Source organism: Falco punctatus (genome assembly GCF_963210335.1).
Source record: "Falco punctatus genome assembly, chromosome: 11".
Lineage (NCBI taxonomy): Eukaryota > Metazoa > Chordata > Aves > Falconiformes > Falconidae > Falco > Falco punctatus.
Window position 1 is genome coordinate 19,265,259 of NC_137591.1, and position 23,012 is coordinate 19,288,270.

General features: G+C 37.0%; 1 protein-coding gene across 6 annotated transcripts in view; it reads right to left on the minus strand.

The window, feature by feature from the left end:
- Positions 1–23,012, minus strand: part of EVI5 (ecotropic viral integration site 5) — an 83,182-nt gene that overhangs the window by 22,723 nt on the left and 37,447 nt on the right. For 5 of the 6 annotated variants that reach the window (XM_080407071.1, XM_080407073.1, XM_080407076.1 and 2 more), the window contains 5 exons: positions 21,010–21,150; positions 20,347–20,505; positions 18,511–18,657; positions 13,449–13,544; positions 381–476 (listed from right to left, as the gene is read on the minus strand). In XM_080407071.1, coding sequence (XP_080263197.1) covers positions 381–476; positions 13,449–13,544; positions 18,511–18,657; positions 20,347–20,505; positions 21,010–21,150 — 639 coding nt within the window. Of the gene's footprint in view, positions 1–380; positions 477–9,522; positions 9,594–13,448; positions 13,545–18,510; positions 18,658–20,346; positions 20,506–21,009; positions 21,151–23,012 lie in introns of all 6 variants that reach the window. The other variant, XM_080407074.1, reaches the window with a different exon arrangement.

The window sequence follows — 23,012 nt, forward strand, 5'->3', positions numbered from 1 at the left end:
GCCTTAATAGTTGTATCAAATAAAGACATAAAGGGGCTTAATTTCATGCACACAACTTCAAATGCAGTAAATGCACCACAGTGAAATATGATCAACTCATGAAATTAAGGAAAAAATCAAGACGGAATTTAAATGCTTATCTAATTTATTGTCAAATCATGTAACTAAGCAATTTTTTCTTCTCTTACATCCCAGGATAAGGACAAGATTCATGTGTATGAGTTAGTTTTATTGCATTCATTTAAAATAATGTATGTTGGCAAAACAGGTACTGAAAGGTACTGAAGCTATAATAACTACTAGAGAAGCAAAACCTGCTACAAATGAAAGACAGGACAAAAGGGGCAAGTGACCAGAGACAGCAGTATTTTATCACTTACCTCATGATGCAGCTCAGCTATCTGATCTTTCAGTTCTCTGATGTACTGGTTAGAATCAGATTTATTAAGCTGCCCTTGAATTTTTCCTTCTTCTTTCTGTTTTGATTAAAAAAAAAAAGATTCAAATTATTCATGGTTATACTAAAGTCTTTTAACCGTCTGCATATTTTTGTCACGAACAGGAGCTATCTGCAGACACTGTGCAGCACTTTTCATCTGGTTGAAGTTACATCAGGTTTCTAGGGGTATCAGTAGCTTAGATCAAGTTGACATTCTCAATACTGATCATAGTACAGGCAGGATTCTGTGGAGGAGCACAAAGAACTAACAAAGCTTCACAGATGGAATTCACATCCAATGTACACGAAGGCTGCATGTGCAATTTAGTAAAGCATCCCTACAGAACACTATAAATATACTTATCTTAGTGTACATTACTTTCACTAACGTAAAGCTTTCCATTAGTAACAAGGAATTTCCCTTTGTCTTCAAGTGACAAGTAAACAACATGTTCTTTCCTTGCATTGTAGGACATGCACTGGGAAATGTTACACATGACAAGCTTTTTTCTCCCCTTAAAAAAAAAAAAAAAAAAAAAAGAGCTGTAACATAGAAAATGTTACAGTATTTATTGTATAGGAATTCAAGAGTGCACAGGTAAAGAGGTATGTCCCCTAGCACCAGTGCTGCAAGAGGTACAGAGAAAAATTAGCAAGTAAAAAAAGCCAGAGATGAAGAGGAATGAGAGATTTCCCTCATTTGTCAACCAAACACAGCTCCTAAGTTTCAAGATGCTCAAGGCTTCATCTGCACTTGAATGCCTACAACACTAACTTTCAGCTTGTCCCTAAAGGGAATCCTGATGTGACTGAATCAAACTTGGCAGATCTGAGATAAATAATGACCCTTGGATGGAGAAGGCAGCCTGGTCTTCCGGTTTGCTACTAGTAAGTCAGGAGTAGCATTGGTTTGGTTTTTTTCTGGCTGAGTAATTTCTGAAGTAGTCAGCAGCTTTAGAGGACAGAAGCACCTTGATTTTGTATAAATCTTCATCTTGACCGTAAATCACATACGACCAATATATTACAGAAATACAAATATAATGGGAATATCTGGGTTTTCTACTTGTAGCTCATTTTGTTGAAATTTTAATTATACTTGGAGAAAGCAAACAATTTCAAGAACAGGCAAGTTCAAACAGAATTCAAATACCATTTAGAATGAAAGTTGTCAACTGTTCCTCAAAATACAAGACAAAAAGCTCTAATGGAGATGTTCTTTTAAAACGTCCCTCAAGTATCAACTTGTATCAGGAAAGTACATGTACCAGGATATTACGGGGAGGGACAATATACCACCTTCCAAACCCTTTTGCTGCATGAAGAGGACAACCTTGAGCACTTCCAGTGCTGACAATCTCAAAGCAATTTCTCATATTTCAGACTTTGTTTTTCTTGCAGCAAAGTATGCATTATAATATTACTTGAAGAATAACTTTGTCATTCACTATTAATTCACAGAATCTGCAACATGGGGGCACAAGATCCTTAATGCATAACTCCATATTGAACCTAGTTTCCAAGGCAACCTATGGCTCAAATCCACAAAAAAATGATTAATATTAACAAAATTACTAACTATTTTTGTCTTAAACAGGTTAAAAGAACCAACCCACAAACCCATCACCTCTTCACAAGGATAACTATTGGTATTGGAGAAATCAAGACAGAAGCAACAGAACGTGCAGGCTAAAAATAATGCTGTTTACTTCTATGTTTAGGAAAAGCTTTATTGTTATCAGAAACTAAGATTCCAGACAATGAGAGGGACTGATCTCTTGTGGTAGCAGGAATATATGGGAGAAATGCTTAAGTCCTTTCCCTCTGCTTGAAACTCTGACTTCTCTATTTAAGCTTCTTCTACAGACGCTGTATGTAACCATCCACTATAGCATCAAAAAGCAAGAACAAAGTGAGGTTTTACCACAAACAGAAGATAGGTGCACAGCCCTTCTAAAATGAAAGTGTAGTAAATAGCTGAGCTTACATTCAAACTGGGTGCACAAGAGAACACGGAACAGGCATTCCCAAATTAAGTCAGTATAAACTAACAGCAGAAGCAATAAAATTTACTAGCTTAATTTTGGCACTGCACAAGTACCTGAAAGCTGTTAGTGTATACCATATTGGGAGTTACATATTGTCATTAGATTTAAGTATTTTATTGTTACTTTTTATTCCCTAAATAACACTGAAAATTTAATGCAGATATCACATAATGATTTGACATGTATATTTGCTCATGGAAGAACTGATGCTAGCTCCAATCAGTTGGAGATTAATGTAGGACATAAGCCTGGCTTGCAAGATCCTCATTATTAGTGAAGAGCAAATAAGTTTCAGTTTTCTTTTCAGAACTACAGATTTTATAGAGCTGACAATTCAGAAAAATGCATTTAGCACAAAAAAAGGATTGCTGCAATATCATTTTCTACAAACACACTTTTTGGAAAAAAAAAAAGTCATGCTGTAACTTCCTCTTGCAACACTCAAAACACTAAAGGTCAGAAGCTGATCCTTTTAACTGGCCCCAGCAGAAATCAGATTATTTCTAGCTAATTAACTAAGCCCATGTTCTATAAGCTACAAAGTCTGTCTACAGTGGGTAAATTGGAAGGATGGCATATGAGAAATTTTAGATATAGAAACATAGACTCATTTAGTTTGGAGAAGACCTTTGAGATCATCAAGTCTGACCATTACCTGTTCAAGAGTCTTCTTCACAGCTGCTGTTCATCTCTCTGAGCAACAGCAAAGACACATTCTACTTTTTTTTTCTTTACCCCCCCCCCCCTTCCTTTTTTTATATAAGCTAAGTTGACCATGCCAATTTAGATAGTTAAAAGACACACAAATGCAGTAGCAAACCACTGGAAAACATGCAGAGGCAGCTACTGCAGCATTAAAACATTTTTTATTTCTTACCAACATCAACTCATTTAGAGAATGAATAAGTAGACAGCTGAAAGTTTACATATTTCAAATGAACCAAAACATTTATTTTTTACAAAAAGTAGTTTTATCTGTTAGATTGTGATCTTTAAGTTACCCAACATTCTTTGAAACTGTGAGAAGAGACAGGTATGTCTCATCAATACATATATTTATTTTCACACAAGTACAAAATATTACTATGATCTGCAAAATTGTTTCACTCTCCAGTCACGTCATGTTTGCATTAAGTTCAGATTACTTTCCAGCAGTTTCCAGTTTCTGATGAGTATTTGTTAACCAAGGGCAAATGTTAACGTAAGCAACCTAAATTTCATAGTAATATTCTTCAACTCTAGTTTTCCATTAGAGCAGCTTCACGGAAGTCAAAAAGAAAAAATTGTTGGCAGGAAAAACTTCAATATGGCCATTCCTTTTGACATGACAGAATGTAGTATTAACCAGGTTTCCCTACTATCTTTTGATATCTGTCATAAAGATGTAATACTTTCACCCCAAAATTCTGTATTTCTAGATTTGATTCTCAACCTACTCTAGATCATACAACACATTATCTATTACTTCCTGATTATCATAAACCCCTCTTTTTACTGTTTTTATCCAGTGATCTTAATATCATCCTAGAGTCCCTTTTAAGGAGTATTGTCAATGTGTGTGCATCTTCAGATAGTGAAAAGCTCTACCACTGCAAAACAAACCCTGTACTCTGCCCCCGTGCAGGTTGGATTCCTACTTGTACATCTTAATTCCAGATGACACTAGATTAGTGCCAAAGCACAGATATATGCCACTGTGATTGGTGAAAGCCCCAGAGACAGCAAGCACACTCAGGCCGCAAACATTTATCAACACACATGGAACACTGCATGGATAATTTTATGTTCATGTTTCATTTAGTAGCTTATTTAAGAAAGCTTCAGCAGCTTCAGCTTGGATTTTTCTGTTCAAATACAATAGTATATTATATAGATATAATTTCTAACTCTTGAGACTGATCTAGTCATGAGGCACATGAGATTGATATCAGTCACCATTTGTTCTTAGTTCAGAATTTGAATTAAACTTGGCCAAGAAATAGAGGGACAGGGAATTAGCTAGGTTGCAAGTGACATGAAAGCAGGACACAAACTGAAAAGTGAAGATAAAACAGGTACTGAATGGAAGTGAACAAAAGTAAGGACCTTAGACTGTAACCCTGACAGATTCTTGCAGATTTCATCTCCAGCCCACTATCTGCAGGATATGGCTGTTGCATTTAGTTAGTTGACATACTGCAGGGCAACTGAAGATAATAATCTTCCAGGAATAACTACTAGCCCTCTATTATTCATTTGCTTCTCTGGTGTGATGGCTTAAGCCCAGCCAACAATTAAGCACCACGCAGTGGCTTCGCTCACTCTCCTCACCCCCCAACCCCACAGGATGGGGAGGAGGAATTAGAAAAAGGTAAACCCCATGGGTTTAATAATGAAAATAAATTAAATAAATTTATTGATAATATTAAAAAATTAAATATAACAACAACAGTAATGAAGAGGAGAGGGAGAGAGAAGAATAAGATTCAGGGGTGTGCGTGTGGAAAGAGTGATGCATGAAACAATTGTTTACCACCCACTGACCGATGCCCAACCAGTCCCCAAGCAGCAATTGGCAGCTCCTGGTCAACTCCCCCCAGTTTATACACTGATCATGATGTTCTATGGGATGGTGTATCCCTTTGGCTAGTTTGGGTCTCCTTTCCTGGCTGTGCTCCCTCCCAGCTTCTTGTGTACCTCCTTCACTGGCTGAGCACAGGGAACTTGAAAAGCCCTTGATTAGAGTAAACACTACTTAGCAACAGCTAAAACAGTGTACTGCCAACGTCATTCTCATACTAAATCCAAAACACAGCACTGTACCAGCTACTAAGAGGAAAATTAACTCTAGCCCAGCCGAAACCAGGACATCTGAAGATGCACGTTTTCCATTCTTCCTGTTCTACTGCTGCTGTGCAGATTAATGAAGATTTTGCTTCCAGGCATCATAACCCTCTACAAAACAGATCAATTAATTTCTACTCCTAAGGGTCCACCAGTGTATGCTGAAAAGGTTCCTAGGCTCAGGCAGGAAGAAATCAGTCTTGTCTGGACTCAGTCTTGTCTGGCCTCAGCCACCTCAGCCTAAGAACTAGCTATGGCAGATGGAAGCTTAACTACTGAGATCAAAGGATAACCTGAGTCGGGGAACAGAGGGCTACTTCCCAAAGGGCAGAAGCCTGTACTCCCCGTGGTCCAATCCCAGCAGCCAGGGAGGTCGGAGTCCACGTTCAGGACATTCTTGATATCCTTCTTTCTTGTCAATACTATTATTGTTGCTAGCTTCTTGCTTCAAGTGTTGAGCCATACAGATGTGCTGGAAAACACATGCTGTTAGAATGGATTCATTTGGCAAGTCTTTCATAGCTAAAACAAATTCATCTCAACTCTCTTAAATGGTAAGGGTGCACAAGGGCAAAGGATATAAAAACGGTCTTCTGTAAAACCACCAAGGATAAAAGGGAGATGATTGCTCTGCTCAAGGCCCTTCCATATTCTGCATCTGACTCATTTCCAAATTTTTTTAAAACCCTAAAATTTAAGGGTCTCTGTTTCTATCAAATTAGATTTTCACATGCTGTGGCTGCAAACTGATCTGACTTCCTCAGAGCAGAATAGAGTATTTCAGTTGGAAGGGACCTACAATGATGATCTAGTCCAACTGCCTGACCAGTTCAGGGCTGATCAAGTTAAAGCATGGTGCCAAGGACACTGTCCAAATGCCTCAAACGCAGACAGGCTCAGGGCATCGACCACATCTCTAGAAAGTCTGTTCCAGCGTTTGACCACTTTCTCAGTAACGTCCTGATGTCCAGTCTAAACCTCCCCTAGTGCGCTATGAACCATTCCCACGTGTCCTATCACTGGATACCAGGGAGAAGACATCAGCACCTCCCTCTCTACCCTGCCTCCTCAGGAAGCCGCAGAGAGCAATGAGGTTGCCCCTCAGCCTCCTTTTCTCCAAACTAAACAAGCTCAAAGTCCTTATCCACTCTTCACAGGACATGCCTTCCAGCCCTTTCACCAGCCTTGTTGCACTCCTCTGGACACATTCAAGGCCAAACGCATCCTTCTTAAACTGGGGGGCCCAGAACTGCACATAGAATTAAAGGTTAGGTCACACTAAGTTACTAGACAGCTCTACTGACATAAGAAAAATGTACCTTAGCTTGAGTTAAATTGAATGCTCCCTATTGCAGCATTCTTCAGTAGGAACCAGGCATTTCACTCTGCATTGGTTTTATACTGTGCTTGAATAGTTTTGTACTACTGCGCTTGAGTAGTTTTGTACTTCTGAAGAAAACACCCAGATCAACTGTACTGGTTCAAAAGTGAATGTTAAGACTCCACTTACAATTCAAAAGTCTTTAAGGTATGAACATCACACCTTTTAAAAGGAAATAGCACAAGCAAGTAGTAATCGCTCTTCATGGGGGTTTTAAAAAATCTAAGATTATACACATAGGATGTGGGTTGTTGGTTTGCTTTTTTTGAGGGGGAGCACTGTTACAGAAAATCTGTGGTATTTGGGGAGGTCATGACACAATGAACAGTTGGTCTCTGGACAAATAATAGCCATTTTAAAATTAATATACAGTGAAAAAGCTAGATGACATATCTTATTAAGCAAAGTATTATCAGAATAGCAAAATAATGAAAGCCAGCCAACTCTTGAATCTACAGATTTTGTTTAAAAGCAGTCCTCAGTCATATCTGAATGAACCTCTACATCCATTTCCCTGGAATACTCCTGCTGCATATTGGCACCACTGCAGGGCTACCTTCTCTTCCCAGAAGGGTTTTTAGAAAAGTAATGCCAGCTGGTGTCACATTGTAATTAAAGATCCATCATCTCAATTTAGCTGTTTTTGAAGATTAGTAACTCCCCCCAGTCTTACGGTCTCTTCCAACAGACCAGCACCACCAGCACTAACAGGGTTAGAAAACCCCCTATGAGGGAAACAAACACCCTCATTGCCAGGTGTCACCCCTGCTCAAGGAAAAGGTACTTTAACAGTGTACACTGCCAACACACAATCTGACCTCCTGCCTCAGGTGTGTATAGAGAGGGAGTAGCATGGCAGCAAAGCAGGAAGTGAGTCCTACAGATCAAAAAAAAATCAGCTGCTAAAACAAAACTCACTTAGGCCCCTTGAGTTTTGGAAGCTTTCACCTCTCTCATCCTGCTCTGAAGTACTAGATATTTGTGTGCATACTAAGAGTTACATGGATAGCTCCTGAGAAGAAAAATCTGTTCCCCAAAAATTTGCTGCTTAGAATGCAGAAAAATTCTGCCCTCCAAATTTTATCAGTTGAGATTCATGTCATAGTATCACACTTAAATCCTCCTTTGTCTGGATTTCTAATAGAAAAACAGCTTTTCTGTACCTTCAAAATAAGCAGCAGCTAGTCTCAAGAAACACACCTGATGCCTACTGAGAACTATTGAGCATGTGGAGACCTTCCAAAGTCAATCAGCATAGGACCAGGATGCACAGTTGGTAACACAAGAAGAGTGCAGTGACAGACTGCTTCAAAGAACACTATTCTTAAATACCTGAAACTATTAATGTATAGTAACCCCCCAAAATCAAACACAGTAGTCACGATACAACAAAGTTTAAATAACAAATGAATAAAACAATCACTGGAAACTACCTGGAACACACTGGAGGCCTTAGGCCTGCTTTTGCTGCACAACCAAGAAAAAAATATCTAAGTAAGAATCTAAGTATAAGTAAAAATCTAAGTATCAGATACAGAGGATCAATGTTACTAAATTTCAGTTGCAAATGTTTCATCCCAAGAGGACCACAAGCACAAAGTTTTCTAAAACACTCTTGATCACAGTAGGAAAAGAAATACACATCAACAAGAAATTAGGTAATTTAAAATAATAGGAAGGCATCTAGGATTGTTTTCACTTTAATAAACACAAACTTAAAAACACAGAAAAACAAACCCAATGTTTTTATAGGCAGCCAAAATCCAAGCACACCAGACAGTTGCTGTTACTTAGATAACAGTGTATATCATCTTTAGTAAAAATGCCTGGAGGGTAGAACATTTCCCTAACACCCTTGGTTAGATCTTTTCTGACTTAGAGATATTTATTTGGTAACAATCTGCCTCAGCCTCTTTTCAGGGGAGGCTTTTAAATTCTTACTCTATGGCAAAAGACACTGCATTAAAAATGTAAATTAAGTTTATTCAGAAGGGTAAATGTGGTAACTAGTGTCCTTTCAGTGACTTTACAGTGACTCATTCTAGACTTTCAAAAAACACATCACTAACATCACACACCACTATTGATAAGAGTAAAAAAAGTTTCCTGTAATTTGAAAGGATGGAAACAATTTCTTTACTCAACAGTCAGTACTAGGAAAAGTTATTAAACAGAGGTCATAGAAAGGCTTCATTCTAACGAAATAGTGCTAAAAGTTTAAAATGTGGGGGAGAGAACTAGCACAATCATGGATTTCCTTTACAGTTGTTCTCAAAGCAACTTTGACATGGTTAGAGATAGGGTAAATGTGACAAAATTCTCTGAATCTGCCAGGAAACACATCAGGAGGAAGTGATGTTACCCCCTGTCCAGATCAACCTAATGAAGAGAAGAATGAATTCTTACAGATAGTTTTTGCTTTGAGATTACTCGGTCTCAAAACCAGCTTTCTACTACACAAGTGTGCTCTGTACCTCCCCCAACCCAAGCCAGTCATGGATAATGTTAAGAGGATGCTACAAGTCGCCAGCCTGAACAGAAATGGAGGGAGAGGGATTAAGCTGCAGAGCAGAGATGCAGCTGCCCCAGCTCTGCTTCCTCAGTCTGCTTACACTTTCACTGGCCTGGTGCTCCTTACTCTAGCCGGCTGATTGATTTGAGCTTGTAACTGATTTAACCTTGCCCAAATTTCTCTAAAGCCTCTTTTATTCTCATTTAGTTTGTCCTTCCTTCAACTACTGCAGAGAAAGCTTTTTTCCCCCCTTATAAATAATAAATAAATAAATCGCCAAACACCAACAGGATTGCTCATATGTGATCACAAGAAATACCTGCTATTAGGCCAGAAGTGTAACTCAGCTTGGTAGGCTTTTCTTGGCAGGTTTAGGAAAGCACACACAACCTAAAAGCAATAGGGTTTTAAAGGCTGATATTAAGAAGTTAAAAGTATTTGCTTGTTTCAGTTTGAAGCTATCAGATCAGTGCAGCTGAAAACAAGACCGACCAATTCCCCAAGGAAACAAACCTGAGGTTTTGCCAATTGACTATAGACACAGGGAGACAATATCCATTTCTTAGCCCTGATTCTCTAAATCTTAAAAAAGGACAGGACAAAAACAATCACAGAGCACATGTAGATTGGCCAAAACAAGTAATTTAGTTATAGAATGTGAACCTCTAACCTTTGTGAGAAAGTACAGCCTAACACATTAAAGAGAACAGCTTCTCCCCATTGTGGGAGTACAAAAAATAGCCCAGCCAACCAAAAATCCATCCGTCATTTGTTAATAATTTGCTCAGATGTCCTGCTCAAAGCCCAGAAGCCTGCTAAATACTTTCAAGTCATGTTTGCTTCTCAAGGCAAGTGAGAAAAAAATGAGGAGAGGATAGAAGGAAAAACAAAGACTGACAAAATAAGCCTTTGTTTATATACAAACTTCAGGGGTTTAATTTGTCACTTCTGGGGCTTAGGTATATGTAACATAAGTTAAACTTCAGTTACAATTCAATTTTGTGTTATTTTTGCTAAGGAATGACTCCTAGAATATCCACCATGTATTGGACTTCAAAACAGAAGTTTAAAAGCTTAGACTCAGGAAATGAATGCTTGACCAAGGTAAGAAGACATTCAGAGTATGTAAAAAAATAACTTCCTAACATCACAATAAACTGAGATCTAGCTGCCAGATTACATCTAGTATTAAATGATAGAGTTCTATCTCCTTCTTCCTCTGTCATTATTACTAACCTAAACTAAGAGTGACCCAGAAACTGTGATTTAAATCTAGCATTTGTGCGTAACGTCAGATCAGTTCTTATGTGGGAGTAGTGATACTCTGCATTACAAATTTAACACCAGTGTCTTGCGCCTACACCTACATGAACATTTAAATGAAAACTGCACAATTTAGGTTAAACATTGCTATGGACCATGTGGACCTGGCACTGAATCCCTAGAGCTTCTTAGAAAAACACCACCCCCCTCAAAAAAAAAAGAAAAAAAAAGAAAAGAAGGTGGTTATGTGGTAAGTTAACTTCCTCCCTTCATCTTTATCAGCTTTGAAACAATATGACATGCAGACCTATTTGTGATGCTCCATGTTAAAAGCAAAATTACTTTGAGACTGACACCTATGCTCCAAGATTGGCTAAATGTATTTATGGTATTAAATACTGCATTTCAAGTCATTAGGGCAAGTCCAGCTTAAAAGGCCCTCTGCTCCCCACATCAGGTCCCAGCAAATCCAGTGACAAGCTGAATGGAAGACGTGGGATGCAGCTCTTTCTCCAATGAGGAAGAAGCTACCCAGGTTTGCAATTTCCTTAAAAAGTGGCTTTTGTTTAAGCTCTGTTATCAGTTGCATGTTTTATAGTTTACAAGCTTTGGGAGTTAAGGCTTTCCAACTCCATTACTACTTTTTTTTGGTGCAGGTGTTTTGAAGACCTTTGAGCATGGGTACCCAAAAGGAAGTTTTGATCGCAAGTTTCATATTTGCTGGCAAAACACGCTGGTCAAAAATATCTGTTCGCTTACAGAATCTTACAAAAAAGTATCTGTCACAGCCCAATAAAAACATTTCAAGTCACATCTAGAGTGTCAAAAAGAAGTAAATTGACAGTAGAGGAACTTATTTCTACTAAATCATTTGTTTTAAATGTCTTTACACAGTTAACACTCAAAACCTGTGTTTCACAACTGAAGATGTTGTATTTCAGACTAGTGTAAGTTTGAGATCAATAATTCACCAAAGGAGTAACAGGGCAAACCCATTAAATTAGAAACATGAGCCACAGCTACAGAATAACTTCATACTCCAGGCTGCGTACAAAGAAAACAGCCATTCTCATTTGTGCAGAAAATCAAGAATCTTACTAAGACACTACAGATCAAGAAATCATTAACAGGTGATCATCTAAGACCACCAAAAAGATTAAAACTTGAAATGTACTGTAGTAGGAAATAAAACCCAAGGCCATCTAGAAGATGAGAAAAACGGAAAAACATAACTAAAGATTGCATCATGCAAAGCAGCAATTGTGAAAAGGAAGGAGAGCTGATGTAGATAAACAACCAAACATGGAGACGGTGCAATATCATGACAAAACACGGCTAACGTAATCTTTGGATATATTAGCCAGGGTCATGAAATAAGATTACATTCCTGCACTTAACTTCTTTACCTCTCTCATGACAAGATTTTATAACCATCTGCATGCAATTCTGGCACCTGTAGCTTAAGCAGAAATATGGAAAGGGAAATAGCAGAGAGCGCTATAAAACGATCTGAACACTGATGATCTGATCAGTCAAACAACAGAAAGCCAAATCAGATGTATTTACATTAAAAATGAACACAATTCTAATTGGGTGACCACTGTCAGAAAAAAAAAAAACCCACCCAACTGATCATTATGGGATTCACCATTTCTTCACTGCATAAAATGAAGACTAGAATACTTTTTGGGAAACCCCTATCAAACAATGTTAGTAGGATGGCATTTAAAGTCTGTGCTAAATCAAAATAATGCAAAATGAGTACTGGCTTCTCACAAAAATCACCATGTTTGAAGTAACCTTTAAACTGTCTTTTTTTTTTTTTTTTTTTTTTTTAAAGTAAAATGCTAACACATGAATAGAGTGACCTAAACTCAGCTGCTCTCGTTATCTTACTAGATGATAAATGATTCATATGCAAAGCTTACTGTACTTATCTGAGTATTTCTAATGTACTGATCACAACATTATCTAAGCATTACGTGATTAAAAGAAATGATTGCTTTATCTTTTAATAAACGTAGTGCCTGCTGCACTAGTGGAAAAATATTCAAAGTGAAAATTCTTTATGCAAGCTCCATTAAATTTGTTTGTACATTCCATATATGAAGAGATGAAAGAGATGCAAGTAGTTGAGATACCCTAGGGAAAAGGTGACTTTGACACAATACAGAAAATCACCAACCTGAAGGAAAAATTTCAGAGGGAAGACAGCCATTGGCCATACCAGTTTAAAAAAAACGTGAACTAGAGAGTAACTAGCTTGTAACTTACGAATAATAACCAAGAAAAGCTTTGCAAATAGCCACAGCAGAATTTAGACAGGAGTAAGTATAGCAAGGACAGATGACAGTAAGACATAGTGATTTCTCAGGGCCAGGAAAACATAAAAAACAGTAATTTCTGGTTTTCTCATCAAGGGAGCAGTGAGTTCATGGGACAGTGAAAGTTCCAAAAGGAACTGAAACCATAAGGAACAGTACAGAGGCCAAAGGATGCATCTTCAGATCCTACAGTGACATGGTAGCAGTAAAAAACATCTCTGATTTAAGACTTACATAAAAGGAATAAGAGTTTTACAACAAATCCTCCAATACTGGTCACAGCAGAAGACTAAGCACAGAAAAGAATTGTTGTTGGAATCAAGATGTGTGCATTTTTTTTGGACAGAGGATGTTTTCAATCTATTAATTTGTAAGAATTACCTATTACAAGACAAAACAAATACAGGAGTTGGAGATTAAGTGTTGCCTGTGGCTGGTACTTGTACACAAGTAATTATTAACGGCTCACAAGTATGTCTGTAAGATTTATTTAAGGCCTTGGCTTATAAAGGAGGCACATATAGCAATATAGTAGTATCCCACTCTGCAAAGCAGTAGGTTAATAAGGAAAGAAAGTAGAAGGTAGAGGAAGGAAAAACCCACAAAGTCCAAAAAGTAATCAGTGTCAAGTTACACATCTAGTGTCATCACTTGTTACCTGGATTTCTAATTCAGCAATATGCTGTTGGAGTTCGGCCACAGCTGCGATGCGGTCTGCCTCACGGAGACGTACTGCCATCACTTCTTCTTTACTCTGAAAGAAGCACTAGATTGAAGCTAATACTATCAGTTTCAGTTGATTAAAGACTCTGCACTACTTTTACCCAAAATCATTAAGTAAAGAAAACTTAATACACTGCTGTGTGAACTACCATACCTATTGATAAGGTGTATTCTGAAGAACAAAATTTAATTTTAACCCATAGAACTGTGTAATCATTTAATATCAATTCTAAGCTACAATAATTAAAAAAAATAATAATCTGGGTAGTTTTGAAAATGTGCTGTTATCAATTTCCAGGTCCAGGAAACAGTTCTCTTGCATCCAGAAATGTTATATTGTAAATTAAGAAAAAATATCAACATCAGGAAACAGCTCATGCTTCAGCTTTTGACTTTATATATAAAGAAACAAAGCTACACAACAGCTAGTTTTCATTCTGTTTGTCTAAAAACAAAAAATAATTAAAAAAAAACCACAAAAGCACAGATATTCCCAACTTCATTTAAGTCCAGCTATCTTAGTCACAGTATACAACAGAGATTTGCAAGACAGTTTAGAAAAAAATTCTAATGCTTTTAACCTACGATCAGACTCCTGGTGTAAGTTTAACCTGTAAGTTTGCCTATAAATGGTAGACAATTTCCTTATTTCTGTTTTATGAGGCAAGTCCTCAAAACTTCAGAGACAAAACAATTTTATATTGTCAGCAGCTTGATACAACCACAGTGAGAAAACAGCAATAGATACTAAGTGAGCAATACTTTCAGCAGGAGTGCAAATAATTCTGTAGAAGAGCCACGCTAGGCTCTGGTACACCTACTTCTACAGCAGACTGGTGTAACTCTGCAAACTGCAGTTACTGCAAATCAGTTCCAGTATTTCAGTTATTTTAAGGCGTGCTTCAGACTGTCAGTACTTAACCATGCTTCATTAGACAGTTTGGTTGAGACTGAATTGAACATGCCAAAGCTTATCTATAATAGCTACTTGAAAACATGCCGTTTGTTTTTTTAAAAAAGATTCCTGTAACGAAGATATATCTACAGGATCCAATTAACAGCATTTGTAATCAGCGGAGTCCATTTCAGAGGAATCCATCATGTGCTAGCCAAAGTTTAGCCATTATTGCTAAATTCTGCTGCAAGATTGCTTGAATGAAGCTGAACCCACAAGTCCACAGGATTGCATGTATTTAACTGAAAGCTAAAGGACAGGCTGGCTTAGCTTGGTGTCTGAGATGAGTCAATAGTGCTGCTTTAGATGGCACTGGTGCTTTACCTCTGAAACAGAGCATGTTCTCAATAATTACCGCAGAAGTTGATATAGTAGGAAAGAAAGTGGTGGGGGACATAAATCTTATGTTATAAATTCTTTAGCAAAACCGATTAGGAAGATCAGTGCTGTGTTTCAAGAAACAATCTGAAATTCAGTCCTTGCTGTACAAGTAGTAGTCCGATAAAAAGGGAAACATGTAACAGTACACACCAGTGACAGAAAACAGTTGCTGTATAGGTGGTATGAGATGCAACTTGCTACAAAAAAATTAATTTCTGCTTATGTATTTTAAGCTATTCTTTAAAGGAAAATACAAGCACCAGAAAGAATGTACCAATTCTTTCCACATAGAAAAAACAACTGGGGAGCTGAAAAACTAAATATTTTTTTTATACACCTCTTCGAGTAGAAATACTGCTACTTAGCCAAGATGTAGTGACAGAAACAAAACCAGAGCATGATTTCAGATGACTGGAAACAATAGGAAGAAAAAACCAAAACACACCAGTTTCTAGGAAACAGGAATAACAAACTTGCTAGATTTAAGAAGATGCAAAGTATAACCTTTAAAAATATTTAAAGCTACAAAAACTCTACATTTGTCTGTATGGCTCTGTGTCACTACCTGAAAGTTACTGAAGCTTTCTTCATCAGTTTTGAATACAAAGTTGTTGCATCAGTAACATACGAAATAGCTTTATTTCAGTATTTTACACAGCAGTACTGTCTTAATTCAACCTAACCTCCTATTATCTGCATTTCAAGCCAAATGCAAGTTAGTAGCAACACTATTTAGTAAAGTTACAGGCACTGAAACTACTGGAATAAGTGCAGGCATGACAAGCCTGCTGTTACTGCTGGAGGCTAGCCCTTCACACTTGCAACATATGCCTGACATAGTAACATAGGATACCCTGGTTTCTTGTACACCTAGTTAGTACAAAAAAAACCCAAAAAACCAAACCACTATGTTGCAAGCTTTTGGCTTGGCAAGTATAACAATGTTTCTCTTTCTACTTTAAGCTTCAGCTTTTTTTTTTTTTTTTTTTTTTTCTTTCAATTCACCTCAGCATTACAATCTCATTTTACTCACACAGTGAAATAACCTTAAAACAATCCCAAGCCAGGAATTCCTTTCATTTATTGAGGTACAGAGGTGGGGAGACAGGAACCTAAAATGGTCAGTTCTATAACAAGAGAAAGTGAAAGCATTTGACATGAACCCTTGATTAAAGCAAAACCCATGCTTCCAGTAGTTTGGAGAGCAAGGGACAGGAAACAGAATGACAGTCCTTACAAATCAACTGCCAAAGGACAATGGCTTTTTATATCCTCTCATTTTTCACTTAACTGTATATTATCATATAGTTACAGTTTGAAATTTAAAAGGTTTTCGTAAGTTTGAAACAGCAATAGGAAGTTACGCCTCAATACCAAGTTATGCCCCATTTAAGGGGTGGGAGAACACTTAAAACTTGCATATATTGTTTAATATGGCTTAACTTTTTTAATGACATGACATTCTTATTAAATCTGTAAAACATTGCTGAACAGCTTGTGTAAATTATTAGAAAAATAAAGTCACAATGACAGCTCATGACAAATATCAGAGGTAGAGGGAAAAGGGAATATGAGGGGAAACTACACCGAAGAAAGGTCATTTCCATTAAGTTAAATTTGAGCATCTTTCAATACATTTAGCAAAAACCCTTGTGTATTCAAACAGCACAGGAGGTCTATATGGTATTATACTAAGCTTCATGACAAGAAGTCGCAGTCTAGCTCACAGTCAAACAGTACAACTCCAGGTAATGTGCATCAAATCAGTAACGCTTCATTTTATATCATAAACATCAACTTGGAAGATGTGTTACAATGTAAACTGTAATCTTTTTCCTACCAATGACTGCAAAACAAGTTTCAGAATCTAATGTTAATGTATGTCTGCACTGCTAACTTCACTGGCTACTGACTACTGCTACTTTTTGAGAATCTCTAAAAAAACAACTGGTGCTCTGTCTATTACTGTGACACTTTTCTCTAACCCATGTTAGAGTTTAACTTTCTAAGCAAATTATGCCAGTGAGAAGAGTCATGTGTATTAACTCATTAGTCAGGTTAAAGACACATTATTCTTTTTATAGTCAACATAACTTCTGAATATTGACTACACACTCTCAATCTCTTAAGGATTAACAAGTACCTTCAGTATCAAAAAAACCCAATCAAACAAAAAAGTTATGGGTTATGTGAAAAAATATATCACCAAGACTGTGAATTTAAAAAAATTAGTAAGAATAATGTCAGCATTTAAAAAACAGCACTTGGGAAACCAGTGATTACAGTAAACAAAAACCAATTGGTAGAATTTATGCATTAGCTTACAGAAAAGAAATAACAAGAAGAAATGAAAAACTATAAAAACCGAGAAGTGTGATATTATAGCAAAACTATGCATATTAATAAGGATGTCATTTCATTTCCAGGTTAAGTGACAATGATAAACCACTCCAACTACACTCTTGATTCATACAGACCACAGAAGCCTTTGATGGAATTGCAGCTAATGCAGTCTTTTGGGTATGTATGGTGTTACGAGCAAAATGCATGCATATTGGATAAAACCAAAAAACACACACACCACCAGTAACAGTGTTCTACATGAATGAGAATAGAAACAAGTTGTGCCAATAAAAAAGGTTCAGTTACATTAAAGGCAAAAGTAAGATGTGATCATGAACAACAGACTATGTAACAGCATGCGCTCTCAAGCTGCCAATTCACCAGTTTAATAGCTATTCTGATTATTCATCTTGTATTACAGTATTATTCTTAACATACTAATAAGTATCCTATTTAGAAATTACTGACTGTTCAGCACTACCTGATTTCATAACAGACTATTCATACATCTTTTGGAAACAAAATTTAAGTTAAAAGTTGTTTTCATGTCTCTACTAAATAATATCTTTACTATAGTGATTTGTCAACTAATACTGCCCTTTTTTGAAGTAAATATCGTTAGCAATTTCAAGAAAATTTTCTTTCAAATTAAGAGAAAGAAGTTTGTAAGACGTATGCTTTATTTCTTGTCCATATTATGCATGCACAAATTAAAGACATAATTTATTAGTAACTGGTTTTGAGTTTAGTCACAAAATTAACTAACTATGAGATTCAAACATCACATTGGGTTGTCTTTTGTGCATTGACAGTAATAAATGACTCTTTTGCCCAGTGTTTTTAGGCTGTCCCTTTAAAGTCTAGTTACTATTAGGCAATGATGACTGTAACACTGCCTTCAGTAGACCTCTCCATTCAAATACTACTTTTACTCCCTTTTTTTGAACCTAAACTGATTCTACTTGTGTAGTTATGCATTTTGAACCTAAAAGTAATAGTGTTGAACTAATGAACCTCATCTGGCACTAAAGACAGAGTACAGAGTGATCAGAATTTGTTGCGTGTCTGTATGTATATTATCCACAAGACTTTTCTGAGTAGGACTGCACTTTAAAGTTTATCTTTGTGGGAGCACAAAGAAGCAGCTCTGTCAAAACCCGGCACGATTTTTGTGAGATGGTATTGTCAAATTAGTAAAAGAAAGCTTTGGTTTTGTGATTTCTACTCTCGATTAAGACAATTTATCTAACAACAGCAGACAAGACTAAAAAGTACATATATATTAGCACACAAATAGTCTATTCACCATATTGTTTACCTTGCACTCAATCTCTGCTTGTCTGCGTTTTGCTTCATTCAACTGAGCAAGAAGTCCTTTGTTCTGTGCGGAAAGATACTGTACCTTCCCCTGTAGGTTGGTAACCTCTTGTTCTGCCCTTCGTAAATGGTTACTATTAATCTGATTCTGAATTTTACAACAACAAAAAAAGGAAAGAAAATGCATGTTAAGGAAAGATCTTTGACATTAATTTAACTCCCCAAAGTCTAACAAGAAAGATTTGTAGATCATCTATTATAAAAAAAACTTTTGACGAAAAAGCATTCAGAATTTTCTAAGTGTAATCATAAAAGTTTGCATGACATTTGGTCTATGACCAGGATATTCAAATTGTTCTTAAACAGATGACTCATTGTAAGAACATGATTGCAAAGCTCTTGTACATCTTTTTCCCAATCTCTCGTTTAGGTAAGGCAAAGATTTTGTGCATTTGTATCCCACTACAGCAACAAGCTGATACATTTAAGAAACATCAGGTATGTCAGAAATATTATGTGCACATTTCTGTCCATGAATTCTTGAAAGTAAGATGGCACCTTATTAAGATCAGTGCGTTAGTACAAGTCACACCGGTTTTATATGAAGCTGAGCACAGACCAGTACCTAACGCTGGGACTAATCCATTTCTGTCAAATGATTGCTAAACAGCATAAGCATATACAAAGCCTCAACGCACAACACTGAAGTGAGAAGTACCCAAAGCTCTTGCGACTTTAGTCCATGTAATCCAGACAGCAGGACACTTATGCCCCCTACCGACGGAAATAAATACACAGATGGGGAAAAAGCAACAAAAGGAAAGCACACGATAAATGTAGTTAACAGTATTAACGCTTCAACGAAAAATTTAGAAAGTTAAGGCAAGAGGCAACTTTTATTCAGTTGGTACAGAAAAAGTGGTGCCTCTGTCACAAATAAACCACCTTGTGCCTTGCAATTAGCTTATCTCTCGCCACTAGCACATCCTTACATGCTCTCCTGGTTTCTGGGATTGCTGGAGTTTATCTAGTAAAGGTTTTGGTTTTTAGTTCAGCCTTTTGGATGCACAGGCCTCCTTCAAGTAACAATTACATTTAGCAGGTATTTCATGGGAAGATTTCTCAAAAGCCTGTTACAAATCCTTTTCAATCAATAGCACATTGTGCTTATTGATTCAGTTGGAAGTTCCATACTTCAGCACATTTGCATTTCAGATTTGTTTGCTTAATAACAACTTCTTCCGTAGTTACACAGAAGAGATCTGGGCAGACAAGTTATTTTTGTCTTTTCTGCACAAATCTCAGCCATGGCAAACTATCTTTTGCTTTTCTGGCACACGTAAGGTAAAGAAAGCTTCTGCTAAAAAACACCTGACAAACATGCAGCTGTTTTGCTTAGAGTCCACAGTTCAGTAACCAGATTCATGACCTCACTAGATAACCTAGTATAGGCAGTTTCACCAGAAGAAAGCAGTGCCATTTAAAGAATGAGAATTACTACTAGAATCATCAATTAGGTTTGTGAAGTTTAAAACACCTTAAACATACTCGTTACACCAGTTACAATTCAATGAATTAAGATTCACAGACATTCACAGAGTCTGCCAATTAGTCCAAATGGGAAATTCAGAAACCTTAGTCCTGGAAAAGACTGACAAAGAGACATTTAAGTTAGACACACTAGATTCTCCCATCTAGTCTAACAACATTTCAAAAGTGCATTTTGGAACTAAAGTCACACCTGTAGATCATAAAGTTCATCATCAGATAGCTACCGTTTGACACCAATTTGCCAGCACTCTGCGCGATTCACACATGCTAGTGTTCAATAACATACCTGTGTTTCCATCTCCATCATTCTCTGTTTGGTTTCTTTCAGTTCAGCCTGAGTTTCAGCTTCTCTCAATCGGACTGTCATCAGCTCATCCTGCAGCTCATTCACTGTGTTTTTTCTGGGAGGATCTTTCCATCTTCCAGTAGTACGAGCTAGATGACGCTAAACAAAATAGCATGCCATGGCTGATAATGCCTGATCTTTCCTGGTGTTGCTTTATTTCATTTAAGGTCTCAGAGTTATATGAGGACAAGTTGCTATAGTGCTCCTGTTTATCCTAAAAACTAGAAACCCACGGAAACGTACTAGTTTTAAGAACAGACAATGAAAAGGCTCAAGACAGTCAGTGAATTGCAAGTATATTCTGAGACTTTTGCCTATTTCTAGTCCTTACCATCTGGTGAAGTAGGTACTGATCAGGTACTTCCCTTCTACCAGAATGGTTAGCACAGGCTCTCTGCCATCTACAACAACTAGGGATCAACTTCTAACACTTTTGAAGTAAAGTTTCTTCTGGCAGCTGCATTTAAAGATTTTCTCACCTAGGCAGCTTGAGCCACAATTGCTAGTTTCTACTTGATCTCTTCATCTCAAAATTTCATAGACTTTTGCTTTATCATCATTCACTGAAAATAAAAATTGTTAGAAGTGTATTGCTACCCATACCTGCCAGTGTTCCTCCAAATCTTTGACTTGCTGCCTTAGTTCTTTGAGACCCATCAGAGCTTCTGCTTCTCTTAATTTTACTGCAATCAGTTCTTCCTGTAGTCTAGCAACATTTTCCTCATCAGGGAGAGCGCTGTTCCTCTGCAACAAGGACCATTCTCTTAAATACGTATTTGAATAAAACTGCTTAGTGAGACCCACTCCAAGAATATAGACATGGAATGATAACTCTTCCCACTAACCGAACTTACTTAATGACAAGAATTAATTCAAAATAAAAATCTACTGCAAAATAAAATCCCTCAAAAATCTAAGCTCCTGGATATAGCGAGCATGTATAAACATCTTCCAACTGCAAACTACAGAAAAAAATTTGGCAAGGTATTTTTTAGTATTCTGACTTCCAGATTTCCCTAGATGGCATCCCTAATGAAGCATTATTTACATTATTTTACACATAGTCAAAAATATGGACAGAAACCTGTAACATTTAGAGCTAGCTGATAAGAGTAAAGCAAATGAGGAACTGAAATTACACCTTTACAGTTACAGTTTTTATTTAGACTTACAGAAAAAATAATAAATGCAAAAATTTTTTTGGGAAGTAGGTCATCTGTCTTTAAAAAGAAGAACAGATATGTTAACAAAGGAACCATTCATTAGTATTTATAAACAGCAACCAGTCAAGAAAAGGTCTTGTAGATGAAAGTACATGGATGTTTATAGAAACACATCAGGAAAACGTAGAAAGACTAGAGAAAGCTAAACAGAAAACAGGAAAACACATAGCAGAAGTGACCGGGCCAAAGTAAAACTCTGATGAAAACATAATAATGGAAGTCTGGGAAAAAAGTGAGGGGAAGAAAAAGGACATAGTCTGCCTAATTACGATACCCCTACATCAAATCATTGGTCACCAAATACTCAGTTGAACTGTGCTTCAGCACTTTCTACTGTATTTCTCAGTAGTGACTTCCAGCAACATTAAGTATTTTTGTAGATATGTTACACTTTCACAGTTGCTGGGTTTTCTTGAGAGTTGAGAGTAAAGTACATTATTAAGATTAAGGGAAAACAGCACAACCGCCATTTATTAGCATCTCTATGTTTCAAAATCATGGGATCCAAGTACTGGTAAATATAAGAAGTGATAGGGTGTGTTTCCAAATGTTTACATCGCTGTCAGTACAGCCATACAGATCTTGGGTTATTGAGCAGAATTTTCCCAGATTACATGACACATCACTAACAGCAGTAAAAAGCTATATTTGTAGACATTTGAGGCAGTTGATTTCAGTCGCTCTCTCATGCATCTAAGTTTATCATGACAGACTGAAACACTACTGTACATCCCAGTGTCTGGCACACCAGAATTTCCCCTACTGCTCCAGGGTTTTTTTTCCACACTGAAGTTTTCAGCATATGCTATCTTGACGCTGATGAAGGCTAAATAAAAATAGTCTTTTTGACCTTTGAGAAATACATTAGATCCCGAATTCTTTCCAATGTTCACTACAATGAAAACTACCACACTACTAGCCTGTTAGACTCCCACCAGGGCCCTCAGATACTTAAAAAAGTAAAATCTTGACTCCAGTGGGTCTGGCCACATTCCTGAATATAAAACTCTTCAAAATTTCCACGAGGAAACAATTTCCAAAGCCAATACAACAGGATCTGAAAAGTGTGCTTTGTTAGGTCAGTTAGTGGAGATTTTTTCTTTCCTTTTTTTCTATTTTATTTTGCAGTTAAGTTTTTCTTCAAAGAAATGTCAATGTTTGACAGCTGGTTTGAGCATTGCTTGAACTCTGGGATCAGTAAGTTACAAGCTGGGATGGCACTCAAAAAGCAGTAGAGATTTGGCACTAAACGGTGGAGATATTTCCCTGTCCATCATGGAACAAAGCAGAAGACACACAAGAACTCAAGACCTGGGAATGGTAGTGTTGAACTCTTTCCTCCTCCCTTCCCAAACTACTTAGTTTCACATCACCTCAATGCTC